We start from the raw sequence: 14,921 nt of genomic DNA on the forward strand, positions 1-14,921 counted from the left end.
GGCACCGTCACCGTACATGACGTCACCGGCATGATGATGTTACATGGAAGTGACGTCATCATACCGGGGGCATCGTGCGGTGGTGCTCTAGCATTTCGGCCGAAACTCTATGATTACCATAGAGTTTGGCTAACACGCTAGAGCGTCACCACACAATGTTGCCAGCGTGATGACATCCCTTTTGTGTGACATCGACACGCGACGTGCTTCTTCAAGGGTGGGGATGAAGCCCTAAAAATCAGAGGCCTGGACTGGGTGTCTGGCGACCTTTCCCCCCACCGCGCTGAAGGGGGTGCTCCACACTTTGCCTGGCGCACAGAAGAGCAGCATCACCGACACACAAGCACACCACCACATTGTCAACGGGTGCCCCATTCCATGGGCAGTTCGCGCAGAACAGAGTGGGGAAATACAAAGGCACAGCATTTCAAAGGAAGGCCCACCTGTCACAAGGAAACTGCACCTCCCGGCCCCGGCCTCGTTGATGACGTTGCAGTTGTAAACCCCGTAACTGTCCCTCGAGAGGCTCCGGATGGTGTACTCCGTGGAGTCCTGAGCGTCAAACTGTCCCGTCCGAAGCAACTTGTTGCCGAGCCGCCACTCGAAAGTCAAGACCCGTGTCGGGTAAGCCCTCAGCACGCGGCAGCTCATGGTAACGCTCCGGCCTTGGCCCTGCCGGATCTCCAGGAACGCTGGCTCGACGGCGGGTGGATCTGGAAGACACAGGAGAGAACAGCAGTCAAAGAAGATGCAGTGCAGGAAGCAGGCCTTCTCCCACACACCCACCGGTCTGTCCTCTGAGATCCTTGGAAACAAGGAATGGAAAGAGGTCTCAAGCAATGTTCTGTCTAAGCTGTGGAGTCTTGTGAGCAAAAGTTCTACCTTGTGAGCTAAGGGCATTAAAGTTGTGAGCGAGCGATTTGGCTGCTGCATAAATTAGTTTGCTCTGGAGCCCCATCCTTCCTGAGCGAAGGCAAAAAGGTATGAGCCGGAGGCTAAAAAAAATGTGGGTTAGCTCACACTCACTCAGCTTAGAGGGAACACTAGTCACCATAGAGTTTTTGCCCAGATGCTAGAGCGTCCCCCACATGATGTGCCTGGTGCGATAACATTATTGCGTTGGACACGTCGGGCGGGGTGGGGCACTTTGGGGACAGGTGGCAGGCGGCGGATCAGGCCCCTCCGAAATGGGGGGTAAGCCCCGCCCGCATCGGGGGGAGGGCAACCCTAAGCCCATCTAGCCCTGCCCGCTTTCTAAAGAAACATGGCGGGCACCACGTTGGGGACCCCTGCTACAGGCAGCCCTTTCTTGTCGCCCTGGTCTCCAGTTCTGCAATCCGAGCCCTGCCATTGTTCACTGGATGTCTGTGTGCTGTTCGATCTGAATTTTACATTTTCTAGTCTGAGCAAGAGAGGCAGACCAAAAAGAGGGAAGAAAACCCCCAAAGCAAACCAATATATATGATAAAATTCCCATTAAAAATGCAAGAGAAGCTTAGAAGGGCCGTTCTCTTGGCCTCAAAACGGGGCAACCCTCATCCCCGCCTCCCGCTTTGGATCCCAAAGGAGGAAGGGCAGATTCTTCTCTGGGAGGGACACCTTTCTGGCCTTTCAACAGGGAGGCCTGAAGGGTGCCCGTTCAAAAAACTGAGATGCCCGGCATGACTCTGACAGCAGCAAAACTTTCTAATGTCCGTCCCCCCCCTCGGGCGCACAGCCATTAGCCATCTCACGCGGCTGGCTCTGTCGCCGGAGAAAGCCCCCCGCAGAGAACCTGCCCTCCTCCGCCATTTCTCTCCCGGCACTCGGACTACTAATGGGCCAGAACTTCCATGCCAGCCCACTGCCTGTGGAGAAGCAGAGACCTTGGCAGGCGGCGTTCCAAACATCCGCTCCGAAAGGCGGGCGGGAGACGGGGAGGGTTCCACGGCCCTGAGAGTCACAGGTCCTTTGGATGCCACAGGAAGGAGCTGATGAAAGCTGCCTTTCTCTTCCTTTTTTTCTCTTTTTATTATATATATATCTCGGCAGGGACGAGAAGTGAGGGGGAAACTTCAGATGTGTCAGCTATGCTGCCATGAAAGTTGGGGAGGTTGGTCTCTTTCTGGTTAATTGCTATTGCTTTCCTTTCAGGTTAATTGCTATTGCATTCCTTTCTGTGATTTCTCTGCTGTGCGCCAAAATGCTTATCTATACAGATGTGCAGGAGGGTGTTGTGGTGTCTGGGATTTCATTAGGTGCCGCGGGAGAGTGTTCGTTCACAGCTTCAGCTACCTAACGGTCTCTAAGCCTTAGCCTGCGTGCGGGAGGCCGCCTAATTGGCCAGTACTGTGTGTGTGTGGGGGTGCATACGAATACCCTATATCCTATTATGCCCATGGGGTCACCGCCATTCTTAACAGTGCCTATGTTACTGCATCTATAGTTCTGCAATAAAAGTATAACCGTTCCTGAATGTGTGTACTGCGTTGTTGGCTGTGGGTTCTGACAGGATGATGATTTCACCCCACACTGATGTCTCCCCTGTCTCAGAAAGGGTAGTTTCCCATCCAGACCATCCAAGTGACAGGGTGCGACTGCAATTAAAAAAAGGCCAATGCTATGCTGGGGATTATTAGGGAAGGGATTGAAAACCCATCGGCCAGTTGTCAGCAAGCTGCCATTTAGTGAGGTGTCTTATTCTGCATGTTTCAATGTACTCTGTTCATCCCCCCCTGTAGCCTCCTGTGTAGGTGTTTACTTTCTGTTGCTTGCTACCCTGCGGAACTGCTCAAGGTCGACCAGCTGGAGGTGGGATGAAGTTATGGCGTTGCTCTGCTTATTATGTATTTGCTGCCTGAGAACTGAACCTGTGTTTATACTGTAGAACCGTTGTGTTCCCAAGAAATTGGGCGCCCGTTTTATCTACGTTCCCGCCAGCGGGAATCGGACCCATTGGTCCTGATCTGGTTCAAGTTCCTTTATTACGTAACACTCCAGAGTCTGTAGTTATTCCTAACAATTCTTGTGTTCCTGATCTAACCATCGCTTTATAATAAATTCTACTTTGTTCATCAACCATGGATTTATTTCGAATGCTTGGGGAATCGGACACCAGTATCATCATCCCCCTGTGTAAATCGATGGTGCGACCTCATTTGGAGTCCTGTGTACAGTTCTGGTCACCACACCTCAAAAAGGATATTATAGCATTGGGGAAAGTGCAGAAAAGGGCAACTAGCATGATCAAAGGGTTGGAACACTTTTCCTATGACGAAAGGTTAAAGCGCTTGGGGCTCTTTAGGTTGGAGAAACGACGGCTGAGGGGTGACATGATCGAGGTTTACAAAATAATGCATGGGATAGAGCAGGTCGAGAAAGAAGTCCTTTTCTCCCTTTCTCACAATACAAAAACTCTACGTGGCATCCGAGAATTCAGTTTCTTTCAGAAAAGGAAGTAGCCCCCTCTTTTGTTAAGGATAAAACATGGCTTTGTTAGTTAATGTTCTAATAACAGTATAGCTCTTCCCTGCATGGGGTATAGCAGTATATCTTAAGTTCGAAGCCTTCATTGTACTAAAGTTAAGCTGGTAGATAACCTATGCTTGTGCTGATGCAAACTGTATGGGTTATGTTATGTTCCTGAATATGCTAATTCTTTAATTATTTTTTTTAAAGACCAACAAAGGCCCCGGTCACACGGAGCATTAGACACGCTAGAGAGACGGAAGATAGGCAGATTTTCTGGGCGCAACATCACCGCCACATCTGGGAAGCGTAGAGCTCCCGTGGCGCACCCGAGGCTTCCCGCCGAAGATGCGGGGTAAAAAACTAGTACCTCGGAAGTACTAGTTTCCAGAAACCGCCGGGCAAGGGCTGGCATCTGATTGCGTTTCCGGTGGTAGTTCCGGCGCCCGCCCATGTCCCCTCGCAAAAAGGTGTTTTTCCCCCAAGTCTCCACGGATGTGCACAAGCACCCAAGGGAGCATGGGCACATTTCAGTGTTTTTTTTAAAAACCCACAACCCCGTTTGCCACGCCGCTCCGCTTCTTTGCCGCGTTGTGTGATCGGCACCTCCCCCCTAATCACGGGAGCTCGACAGGACCTCAACCCGACGCCTGATCGCGCAGTCGTGTGTTAGTTTGCTACGGGGCAAACAGCCACGCCTCCCCCCCCCCCGCATTTTCCTGCCCACGTGGCCGAGGCCAAAGTTCAGTTTTGAGTATAAGCTTACATAGGGGCTGTGGTGGCTCAGAGCTTAAGATGCTGAGCTGCAGACCGGAAGGTCTGTAGTTTGGCAGTTCGAGACCCGAGTGCCGCGTGACGGAGTGAGTGCACGTCTCTGGTTCCAGCTCCTGCCAACCTAGCAGTTCGAAAGCAAGAAACTGCAAGTAGATAAATAGGTACTGCTTCGGTGGGAAGGGAACAGCCTTCTGTGTGCCTCAGCGTTTAGTCATGCCGGCCACACAACCATGGAGAATTCGGACAGCGCTGGCTCTTCGGCTTGGAAACGGAGATGAGCACCGCCCCCTAGAGTCGGATCCGACTGGCTTTCGAGCAAGGGAAACCTTGACCTTTACTATAAACTTACGTGTGCACGCAACACTTCTTCAGATACATTAATATCCAGTTAACTAGGGACCTCCCTTGGAGGCTGACATTGTGAACCAGGGTATTGTGTGTGTGTGTGTGTGTGTGTGTGAATGGCACCCTATTCTCTTGGGAAGAGAGAAGATGAGAGCCGCCTTTGGCTCAGGTGGGCTTGCCTTCCAGGCACTGAGCACTGACAAGACAATGCTCAGGAAGTTTATAATTCATGCACACGAAAACTTAGACCCAGAATTAAACTTGGTGGATCTTAAAAGTGCCCCTGGACTCAAACTTTGTTCTATGGCTTCAGACCAAGACCTGAATCTCTCATCAATACAATGCCCAGTTTGGCTCACGCCTGGGACTTCCTTTTCCATCCTCAGTCAAGCAGAGGCAGAAACGGGGAATTCAGGGCAGTGAAATAGGCCATGAGCAAATCAGTGTTTGCATATTTTCTGCCGTGCCCATAATTGTTACGATTTGCATACCGTTTTCCTTTAAGTACGCGTTAACCAATCGAAAACAGCTTGGAGCTGGAAGAAGGACATTAGCATAATGCACCCTTTTATTTCTCCTTATTACAAACTAACTCGAGGCTGAACAAGCGACGGAAAATTAAAGAACAATATGGATTCTGCCCTGTGCTCACGCAGCTGCAGCAGCGTCGCATATCTGAGAGCCAGTCTGGCGTAGCGGTTAAGAGCGGCAGACTCTAATCTGGGAGAACCGGGTTTGATTTCCCCACTCCTCCACATGCAGCCAGCTGGGTGACCTTGGGTCAGTCACAAGTTCTCTCAGAGCCATTCTCTCATGAGCAGTCCTGGAAATGCATTGAGGGGTGGGCTTGAGGTCTGGCTGTCTGCAAGCCAAGGAGTTTTGCATGGCCTTAGCCAGCCTCCTTTACTGCCAGTCCCTGGATCCCGGTGCTGTGCATGGTGGGGATTATAATAAGGATTTGCTTTTTCTTTACTTAATTTATATCCCGCCTTTCACCCCAAGGTAAGGTAAAGGTTTCCCTTGCTCGAAAGCCAGTCGAGTCCGACTCTAGGGTTGCGGTGGTCATCTCCATTTCAAAGCCGAAGAGCCAGCGCTGTCCGAAGATGTTTCCGTGGTCACGTGGCCGGCATGACTAAACACCAAGGCACACAGAACGCTGTTACCTTCCCACCGAAGTGGTACCTATTGATCTACTTGCAATTTCTTGCTTTCGAACTGCTAGGTTGGCAGGAGCTGGAACTAGAGACGGGCGCTCACTCCGTCATGCGGCACACTCGGGTCTCGAACTGCTGAACTACCGGCCTTCCACAGCCTGCAGTTCAGCGTCTTAACCACTTGAGCCACCGCAGCTCCAAACAGGGATCCAAAATGGCTTACGTCATTTCCCTTTCCTGTTTCATCCTCACAACAACCCAGCGAGGTAGGCCAGCCTGAGAAGGTGCGGCTGGCCCAAGGTCTCACGGCCAGCTTCCACGGCACGAGTGCGGATTCAGACCTGGATTGCCCAGATCCTAGTGTGACACTTTAACCACGACACCACGCTGGCTCTCTATGCGGCGCACGCAACATCTGCGTGACACCGTCCAAGTCCCAGATGTCAGTTTTCGTTCACTGCCTCCAAACCAAAGCTCACAGAAGGAATAGATGAGCCACCCAAAATGACTAAATGGCCGATATTAATAGGGATTTTTTAAAAAATCCTGAAGACCCCACCTCCTCGCCTTGCAGCATGACGCTACCGAACATCAAGGTTCCCCGTCAAAGAGGAAGAATCGGGACTTGGAAGAACCGCAAAGGGAAACGGCTGCTCACTAACAATATGCAGCTCCCACGGGGGTGTTTTGCAAATTAGCATAGCTGATTTGCATGTGCCACACCCTACTGACATCACCGGAAGTGTGTCAGAAGGCAACACCCACCGCTCAGGCAGGCTCCACTGGACTGTTTTGGATTGCTACCTATTGGGGGGGGGGGGATGTGCAGATCTGTCCTCGCAGAGGAGGGAGAGCTTGTACCTGAATAAAACTTGGTCTTAAAGGTGCCACTGGACGGTTTTGGACCGGGGAGGCTCTGCAGCTTACCTGGCTGCTTCTTGCTCTGACTGAGGGCTGCTGGGAGCAGGGGGTGGGGCTTGTTGCATGTGCCCGCCCCCTGCGCTCTTTACTGCCGGTACTCCACTCCTGTGCGCTCCCGCAGGAATGACCCCTGAGCAACGCCACTTGCAACCAGCTTACGCCAGGCACTGCTAACAGCAACCATTTAAGCCCCTACCGGCTCCACCGACACTTTCAAAAGGCCCTTTATGATGCGTCCCCACTGGGTAAAATCAGTACCTTCTGATCATCCTGAGAAGCTAGCTGGGTGAAGGGAGAAGCTACATTAGCACAGCATCTTGCACAAAATGGCGGCCTGCCAGACGTTTCTGGAAAGCTCACAACCAGGGCAGGAAGAAACCGTCCTTCGCAGCCACTGGGGGTCAGAGGTATGCTGCCTCTGAACATGGAGGTTTCACACCCTCTTGCAGAACGACAGCTGAGGGGTGACATGATTGAGGTTAATAAGACTGTGCATGGGATAGGGCAGGTGGAGAAAGAGGTGCTTTTCTCCCTTTCTCAGAAGACAAGAACTCGTGGGCACTCCATGAAACTGCTGAGCGGTCGGGTTAGAACGGATAAAAGGAAGTCCTTCTTCACCCAAAGAGTGATTCACACATGGAATTCACTGCCACAGGAAGTGGTGGCGGCTACAAGCGTGGACGGCTTCAAAAGGGAATTAGATAAGCACAAGATGGGGACCCGCGATACTCGTGGGGGGGGAGAAGAGCTCTGTCTCCTCCATCCCCCCCTGCTTGATCTCCCCGAGGAGGCGGTGGCGAGGCCGGTCCTCCCCCCCCCTTTGCCGGGTTCGGTGGCGGCAGCGGCGGCGAGGCCGGTCGTCCCCCCACCCGCCCGGCTCCGAGGCGGAGGCGGCGGCGGAGAGGCCGGTCCTTTCCCCCCACCTTTGCCGGGCTCGGCGGCGGCGAGGCCTGTCTCCCCCCCGCCTGGCTGGCTCCGAGGAGGCGGTGGCGAGGTCAGCTACAGAGCATTCCGTGTGCATGCGCATGGAACGCTCTTGCACTTTCGGGGGGATTTAAACATCCCCCCGAAATTTTTTTCTACTTTTAGCATTTTTGTGCACACGTGGGGACTGGCCCACGTGTGCACAAACCTCCCCCTCCCCCCCAAGTGCCCCTGGAGCGCTGATTTAGCGATCCGCACTCCGGGGGCAACTTGGCTATTAGATATATAGATATGGAGCAGAGGTCCATCAGTGGCTCTTAGCCACAAGGTATAGATAGGGGCTCTGGGGCTTGGGGGGGGGGTCAACAGTGGGAGGGCTTCTAGTGTCCTGGCCCCACTGCTGGACCTCTTGATGGGACATTGGCCTGATCCAGCATTGGCTTCTCTTATGTTCTTTAACTGGAACCCCTGTTTTGGGAGAGGCCTTGTCATGATCTGGGCTGTGCCACCAGAGGCCTACTAGGCCCAGGGAGCCTGGCTAGCAGTAGGTGAGCCTGGGCCAACAACTCCCAGAAGCCCCTGGGAGGTTTTGGAGCCAAAATTGACCAACAGGAAAAGAGGAGGGCTTGGAATAAAAGATCTGGAGCAGCAGGAAAAGCTGTTCTTCTTCCCAGAGGGCAGAGCCAGAAGGAAGGCTGCTGCAGGGAAGAGACCCTCATCCTGAGGGAAGGGTGAGTAGTCTAGTGCCACTTGGGATAGTGAGCTAGGGACAGTATATTTAGGGCATTTGATTTCTTTTATTTTCACCCACTTACTGTTATTATTCTGCACCTTGTTTGTTTGACCTCCTATACAATAAACTCTTTTCATTGTTCACTCTGCCTGGTCCTCACGCCTGTTATTCGGCCAAAAGGGAGGTCTGAAGGTCTTGGGAGGGTGCTCTGGGCCTTCTCAAGGGATCCTAAATCCAGAGTGGTGGCAGCGTCAGGTCACCCCACCTGAGCCATGACAGGCCGGTATGTAAAGAAAATATGTATGTAACATTGGGAGGGGGGGTTGACTTTTCTGAAAATAAACAAGACTTTCTTTATGAAGTGTACAGCTCATCTCCAGACAACAGCCACCCGGTGAGGTAGGCGGGGCTGAGAGAACTCTGACAGAAACTGCTCTTTCTCAAGGACACCTCTGACAGAGCTATGGCTTGCCCAAGGTCATCCAGCCAGGTGCAAATGGAGGAGTGGGGGAACCAACCCGGTTCACGCACTTCACCAAACTGGCTCTCTGGTGGTTTCATGTGCTTTTCTCTCATGTTCTAGCAGCACCATGGGGGGAGGAAAGAACCTGACAGCAGGAACACCGCTTTGTGATGCTCTGCGTCACAGGAAGTCCATAAACTGGTCTGCGGCAGGGGGCCAGCACTGAGAAATCCCCCCCAAAGCCTTCCGTGGATCCGGAACTCTCCTACCCACACGTTGTGGCTCTTCCGCACCCCACAGACTAAGCGGTCAGTCTCCAGAATATTTGCAAAGAGGAAGATATATCAAACCTGCTTGGAGTGAATCTGAAACTTTTATTTGCTGAAATAGTCACAAATCAAACCAGGAAGGGGTGGGGGAGGGGGGGGTCTTACCGGCCAGGCTCTCAAGGGAGCCCCGGCTTGCCAGAGTGACAGACTTCTTTAAAGTTCCATGAAGCCTACATAATTTATGGCTCTTCAAAATACCCGACTCCGGGGCCAATGTTTTATGCATAATTGCTCCATCCTTCATATTTGGGACGAGGTGGTTTGCATAGCCGAGACGTACTGCGCAAAGGCAGCGATGCATCATTCAAGGCCGGTGAAATCGCCTCCCTTTGCGTTGTCTGCCAAGTGAAGGGAAAACCTTTGCAGGGGGGGGGATTCCACACTGCGGTGAGAACAGGGGAGGGGAGCGAAACAGAATGGCGAGGAAGAGGAATCCTAGAAGAAAAGAGTTGGAATGGAACTCCAGGGTCATCTAGTCCAACCCCCCAGGCAAGGCAGGGAATTCACAAATACCACCCCCCCTCCACACCCATAATGACTGCTGTTCCACGCCCAGAAGATTACAAAAAACCACCGGGATTGCTTCTTGACCCCAAAGTGGCTATCAGTATTTCCCTGGGCGTGTAAAAAAGGGCCACAAGAACTAAGAACTGAGGGAAGAAGAAGAAGAAGAAGAAGAAGAAGAAGAAGAAGAAGAAGAAGAAGAAGAAGAAGAAGAAGAAGAAGAAGAAGAAGAAGAAGTTGGATTTATACCCCCACCCTTCACTACCCAAAGGAGTCTCAGAGCGGCTTACAAACTCCTTTCCCTTCCCCTCCCCACAACAGACACCCTGTGAGGTAGGTGGGGATGAGAAGAAGAAGAGGAGGAGGAGGAGGAAGAGGAGAAGAAGGACATAACTCTAAAACGTCTTCCTTTTTGATAATACTCACATAATACTCACTCCCCTTATGTCCCCCAGAGAGCACTGACTCTCCCTGGTCTAAAAGACGCCAGACTGGCCACCACCAGGGCCATGGCCTTCTCCGTGGTGGCTCCACACTGGTGGAATGAGCTCCCGGAAGACATCAGGGCCCTGCGGGACCTCTTACACTTCCAAAGGGCCTGTAAAACGGAGTTCTTCCACCAGGCCTTCGATTAGGAGCCGCCACTGGCATTAAGAACAACTTTGGATAATGACCTTCCTACACTGGACCATCTTAAGCGATCGCCATCTGCACTTACTTGCACTTTATGGAAATTGTTTGTTTACGTGTGATTTTATAGTATTGCATCTATGCATTGGTGTTTTGTTGTATTTTAATTTGTTGTATGCCGCCTTGAGCCAGCTTCTGCTGGAAAGGCGGGATACAAAATATAAATCAAAATAAATAAATAAATAAAGAAGAAAAAGAAGAGATTAGATTTATACCCTGCCCTTCACTTGGAGTCTCAAAGTGGCTTACAAACTCCTTCCCCTCCCCCTCCCCACAACAGACACCCTTTGAGGTGGGCGGGGCTGAGAGAGCTCTTGAAAGAAACTGCTCTTTTTCAAGAACAACTCTTGCCAGAACTACGGCTTGCCCAAAGTCATCCAGCAGCTGCAGGTGGAGGAGTGGGGAATCAAACCCGGTTCTCCCAGATTAGAAGAAGAAAAGATTGGATTTATACCCCACCCTTCACTACCCAAAGGAGTCTCAGAACAGTTTACAACCTCCTTCCCCTCCCCCTCCCCACAACAGACACCCTGGGAGGTAGGTGGGGCTGAGAGAGCTCTTGACAGAAACTGCTCTTTTTCAAGGACAGCTTTTATCAGAATTATGGCTTGCCCAAGGTCATCCAGCCAGGTGCAAGTGGAGGAGTGGGGAAATCAGACCTGATCCTCCCAGATTAGAGTCTGCGCAATTAACCAGGACACCAGGATCAGGCCTGCTTAGTACTTGAATGGAAGGCCACGAAGAAGGAGGAGGAGGAGGAAGAAGAAGAGATTGGATTTGTCCCCCGCCCTTCACTACCCAAAGGTGCCTCAGAGTGGCTTACAACCTCCTTTCCTTTCCCCTCCCCACAACAGACACCCTGTGAGGTGGGTGGGGCTCTTGTCAGAACTATGGCTTGCCCAAGGTCATCCAGCCAGGTGCAAGTGGAGGAGTGGGGAATCAAACCCGGTTCTCCCAGTAACCACTACACCAAATGTTTTGCCGAAAACTCTTCTGATTTAATTTCAACCCATTGGTTCTGGTCCGACTTTCTGGGGCAACAGAAAACAACTCCTCACCCTCGTCTAGATGAGGGCCCTTCAAGTACTTGAATGGAGGACGCATGCACAGTGGCTTCCAAACACCAAATAAGGGCATCGAAACACACAGGAGACGGAACAGGGCATGCTGCAGGTTCTCTTCTTCCCAGACTGGCTGCTTCTGAACCAGAGATGCCCAAGACTTAAACTAGAGTGGTCACCATGGGGCCTGGCACTAAGCTGTGGGGCTCTCCAGGATTTGAACCCACAATAAGACTGAAGCTCCAGATGTGCCATTGGCTAAATCCATACATTTGGGCGCCCAAGAAGCCACTTTCGGGAGATGTTTGGATGAGGGGCAGGGCTGGGGAGGGGGGAGGAAGACTGAGCAGTTTTCTCCTTCTCCCATTAGACTAGAATTCGGGGGGGGGGAGGCCGAATGGAGGGGCGATAGCTTCAGGACCACCAGAAGGAAGGACTTCTTTACCCAATGAGCAACTGAATTGCCGGTGGATGCAGCGATGGACACTAGAATGGGTGGATTTCAAGGGGGGTTAGACAGATTCGTGAAGGGGGGGGGTCATGTTGACTAAAGAGAGCCTCCATAGTCACAGGCAGCAAACCTCTGAGACGCCATGGTACAAGGCAATATCAGGGGAGGGCCTTGGCTTCTACACCCCTGTTTGTTGGCTGTTCCTGCAGAGGAGGAGCTGCGGTGGCTCAAGTGGTTAAGACGCTGAACTGCAGGCTGTGGAAGGTCGGTAGTTCAGCAGTTCGAGACCGAGCTGCCGCATGACGGAGCGAGCTCCCGTCTCTAGTTCCAGCTCCTGCCAACCTAGCAGTTCGAAAGCTAATTTTTTTTGAAAATTAAAAAAAAAAAGTTGCAACGCAGTGTTCTCTCTAAGTTTTGGAGTCTTGTGAGCAAAAATCCTACTTTGTGAGCTGCCGGCATTAAAATTGTGAGCGAGCAATTTAGCTACTGCATTAATTAGTTTGCTCTGTAGCCATCCTTCCTGAGCTAAGACAAAAATGTGTGAGCCAGAGGCTAAAAAACTGTGAGCTAGCTCACACTAACTCAGGTTCGAGGGAACACTGGTTGTGAGCGAACGATTTGGCGACTGCACAAATCAGTTTGCTCTGGAGCCATCCTTCCTGAGCTAAGGCAAAAAAAAAAAAGAGGCTGATTTCGCACTAGAGCTGCCTCGCTGTTGCGTCACCGTTTGCCCTGGTTCTATTGGTCAATTTTTCACCCGAAGCTGCGTGGCTGATTTTGACCCGCGGCTTCGCCCGATTTTCCTCTGCTGTTTCGTTGATCCTCAAAAAACAGGATCATGAAACTGCGGAGGGAATCGGGCGAAGCCGCGGGTCAAAATCACCTGCACAGCTTCGGGTGTGAAATTGACCAATAGAACTGGGGAAAATGGCGGTGCAACAGTGAGGCAGCTCTAGTGCGAAATCAGCCAAAGTGTGAGCTGGAGGCTAAAAAACTGAGCTAGCTCACACTAACTCAGCTTAGAGGGAACACTGGAGTACCTGTTTTCTTCATTCATCCAGAGCGCCTGCAACAGTCAGGGAGGGGGGCATTTTCAATCGGAAAGCAGCACAAGGAGAAAGAGTTCACCTTCCCCTTTCTCCGACACTTTAGCCCCAACCAGCCATGGGCGTCTCACAGCTGAGTCTTAGGGACAAGGAGACAGCTAGAGCTGCAATCAAAAATACCCTCCACAGGGAAGCGAGCACGAGTAAGACTTAAAATTATGCAAGAAGTTAAAGAGAAAGGTGGATTTGGAGACCCAGATTGGCTATTATATTATAAGGCCACAGCATTAGTCTGGCTAAAGGAATGGATTACTTTGGAAGACAGAAGGCTACTGAAACTCGAAGGCCACGACTTAGCTTTAGGATGGAACACATTTTTATGGTATGAGAAAGCCACAACACAGAAATATTTTAAGCAGCACTGGCTAAGAGCGGCTTTATTAAAAGTATGGGACCCAATTTATAGAAGGTTTTATATTAAAAAATCGAGACTCATAGTACCATTGGAAGCATTTACCTTGCCAAATGTCTTTACAGGTGAAGAGCTATTTAGATATCAAGATATTTTGGATGAGGAAAATTGCTTGAAATTGCCAGATCACCTGTCTTGGTGGAATAAAACGCAATTAGAATCTATCTATAATAAAGATAAAAAGACTGGTTTTAATGATAAGCTAACTGAATTAGAAAAAAATCTTGTATTTTCGGATGATAAACTGATAAAGAAAATCTATAAAATTTTGTTAGAGAATCTGCTGGTAAGATGAAACAGTTAAGCAAAATATGATTCTATGGGCCCAAAATGTAAGTCATAATATTATGTGGAGAGAGTGGGACCAGATATGTTCGAAAAACATTAAAATGACTAAGGCAGTATCATATAAAGAAAATATGCATAAGATGTTTTATAGATGGTATATTACACCAGACAAACTTGCTAAGCAGAATGAAAATTGTTCAGAAAAATGTTGGAAATGTAAAAATAAGATAGGTACATTTTATCCTATGTGGTGGCTTTGCGATGTAACGAAGAGATACTGGAGATGGACTCACGAGAGGATGCAAGAGATATTGAGAACGAAAATACCATTTCTGCCGGAAATACTACTACTGAACATATTTCCAAAAGAGTTTGATAAAAATGAAAGATATTTGATAGTACAGCTATCTACGGCAGCAAGAATATGATATGCAACATATTGGAAACAAATGGAAGCACCAAAGAAGCAAGAATATGTGAATAAACTGTTGGAGACGGCTGAAAACGACAAACTGTCATCGTTGATGAGAGGGACAACAGGCCCAACATTTCAAAAGACGTGGAAAAAACTGTATGACTGGTATAATATAAATGCATAGTTTAAAGTAATGAAGTTTTTGGTATTATTAATCTCTGAGTTTGATAGAAACTATGGTAAAAAGATAAGAGTATACAGAAACTTAAGCAATCTTATAGAAAGTGATTTAAGAAAATTTGTAATTATGGTAATAGAGTAATAAGAAAATATACTGATCTCTTTGTATGTCTTATGTATGTAAGTGGTTGTTTGTTTATATGTTGTATGTATGTATGTGTATAATATGAAAAAATAATAAAAGTGTACCTATGGGTACTTAAAAAAAAAAAAATACCCTCCACGGGTGCTCCTCCGCAAGCAACGGTGATGCCAGCATCACACGCAGGTTGGTCTTGGGTAGGATATTTGCAAGAAAAAGGATTGGGTTATTTACCAGTTCTGTGCACAATTCTTTAGAAACGTCTCACCAAGCAAATTTACATTTTCTCCTCATCAGGCTTCATTAGGGCTGCCAAATGCAGCCGGGGGCGGGGATTCCCCCGCTTCGGAGCCCCGATTTCCGGCGCGCTGGAATCGGGGCCCGGGGGAAACCCCACCCCCGCGTGCGCGTCACCCGGAAGTGACGTCGCACGCTGGGGGCGGGGCCACGCCGTTTGAGGGGAAAACAAAGAGTTTTCCCCTCAAACGGCTTCCATTTGAGGGGAAAACTCTTTGTTTTCCCCTCAAACGGCGTGGCCCCGCCCCCAGCGTGCGACGTCACTTCCGGGTGACGCGCACGCGG

At 50.1% G+C, this 14,921-nt stretch overlaps 1 protein-coding gene across 1 annotated transcript in view; it reads right to left on the minus strand.

The window, feature by feature from the left end:
- Window positions 1-14,921, minus strand: part of MDGA2 (MAM domain containing glycosylphosphatidylinositol anchor 2) — a 407,262-nt gene that overhangs the window by 150,804 nt on the left and 241,537 nt on the right. Inside the window, exon 9 of the mRNA XM_015418765.1 lies at window positions 444-713. Within this exon, the coding sequence (XP_015274251.1) occupies window positions 444-713 (270 nt within the window). The remainder of the gene's footprint in view (window positions 1-443; window positions 714-14,921) is intronic.

Source organism: Gekko japonicus, unplaced genomic scaffold (assembly GCF_001447785.1).
Source record: "Gekko japonicus isolate JY-2015 unplaced genomic scaffold, Gekko_japonicus_V1.1 scaffold929, whole genome shotgun sequence".
In the NCBI taxonomy this organism is placed as follows: domain Eukaryota; kingdom Metazoa; phylum Chordata; class Lepidosauria; order Squamata; family Gekkonidae; genus Gekko; species Gekko japonicus.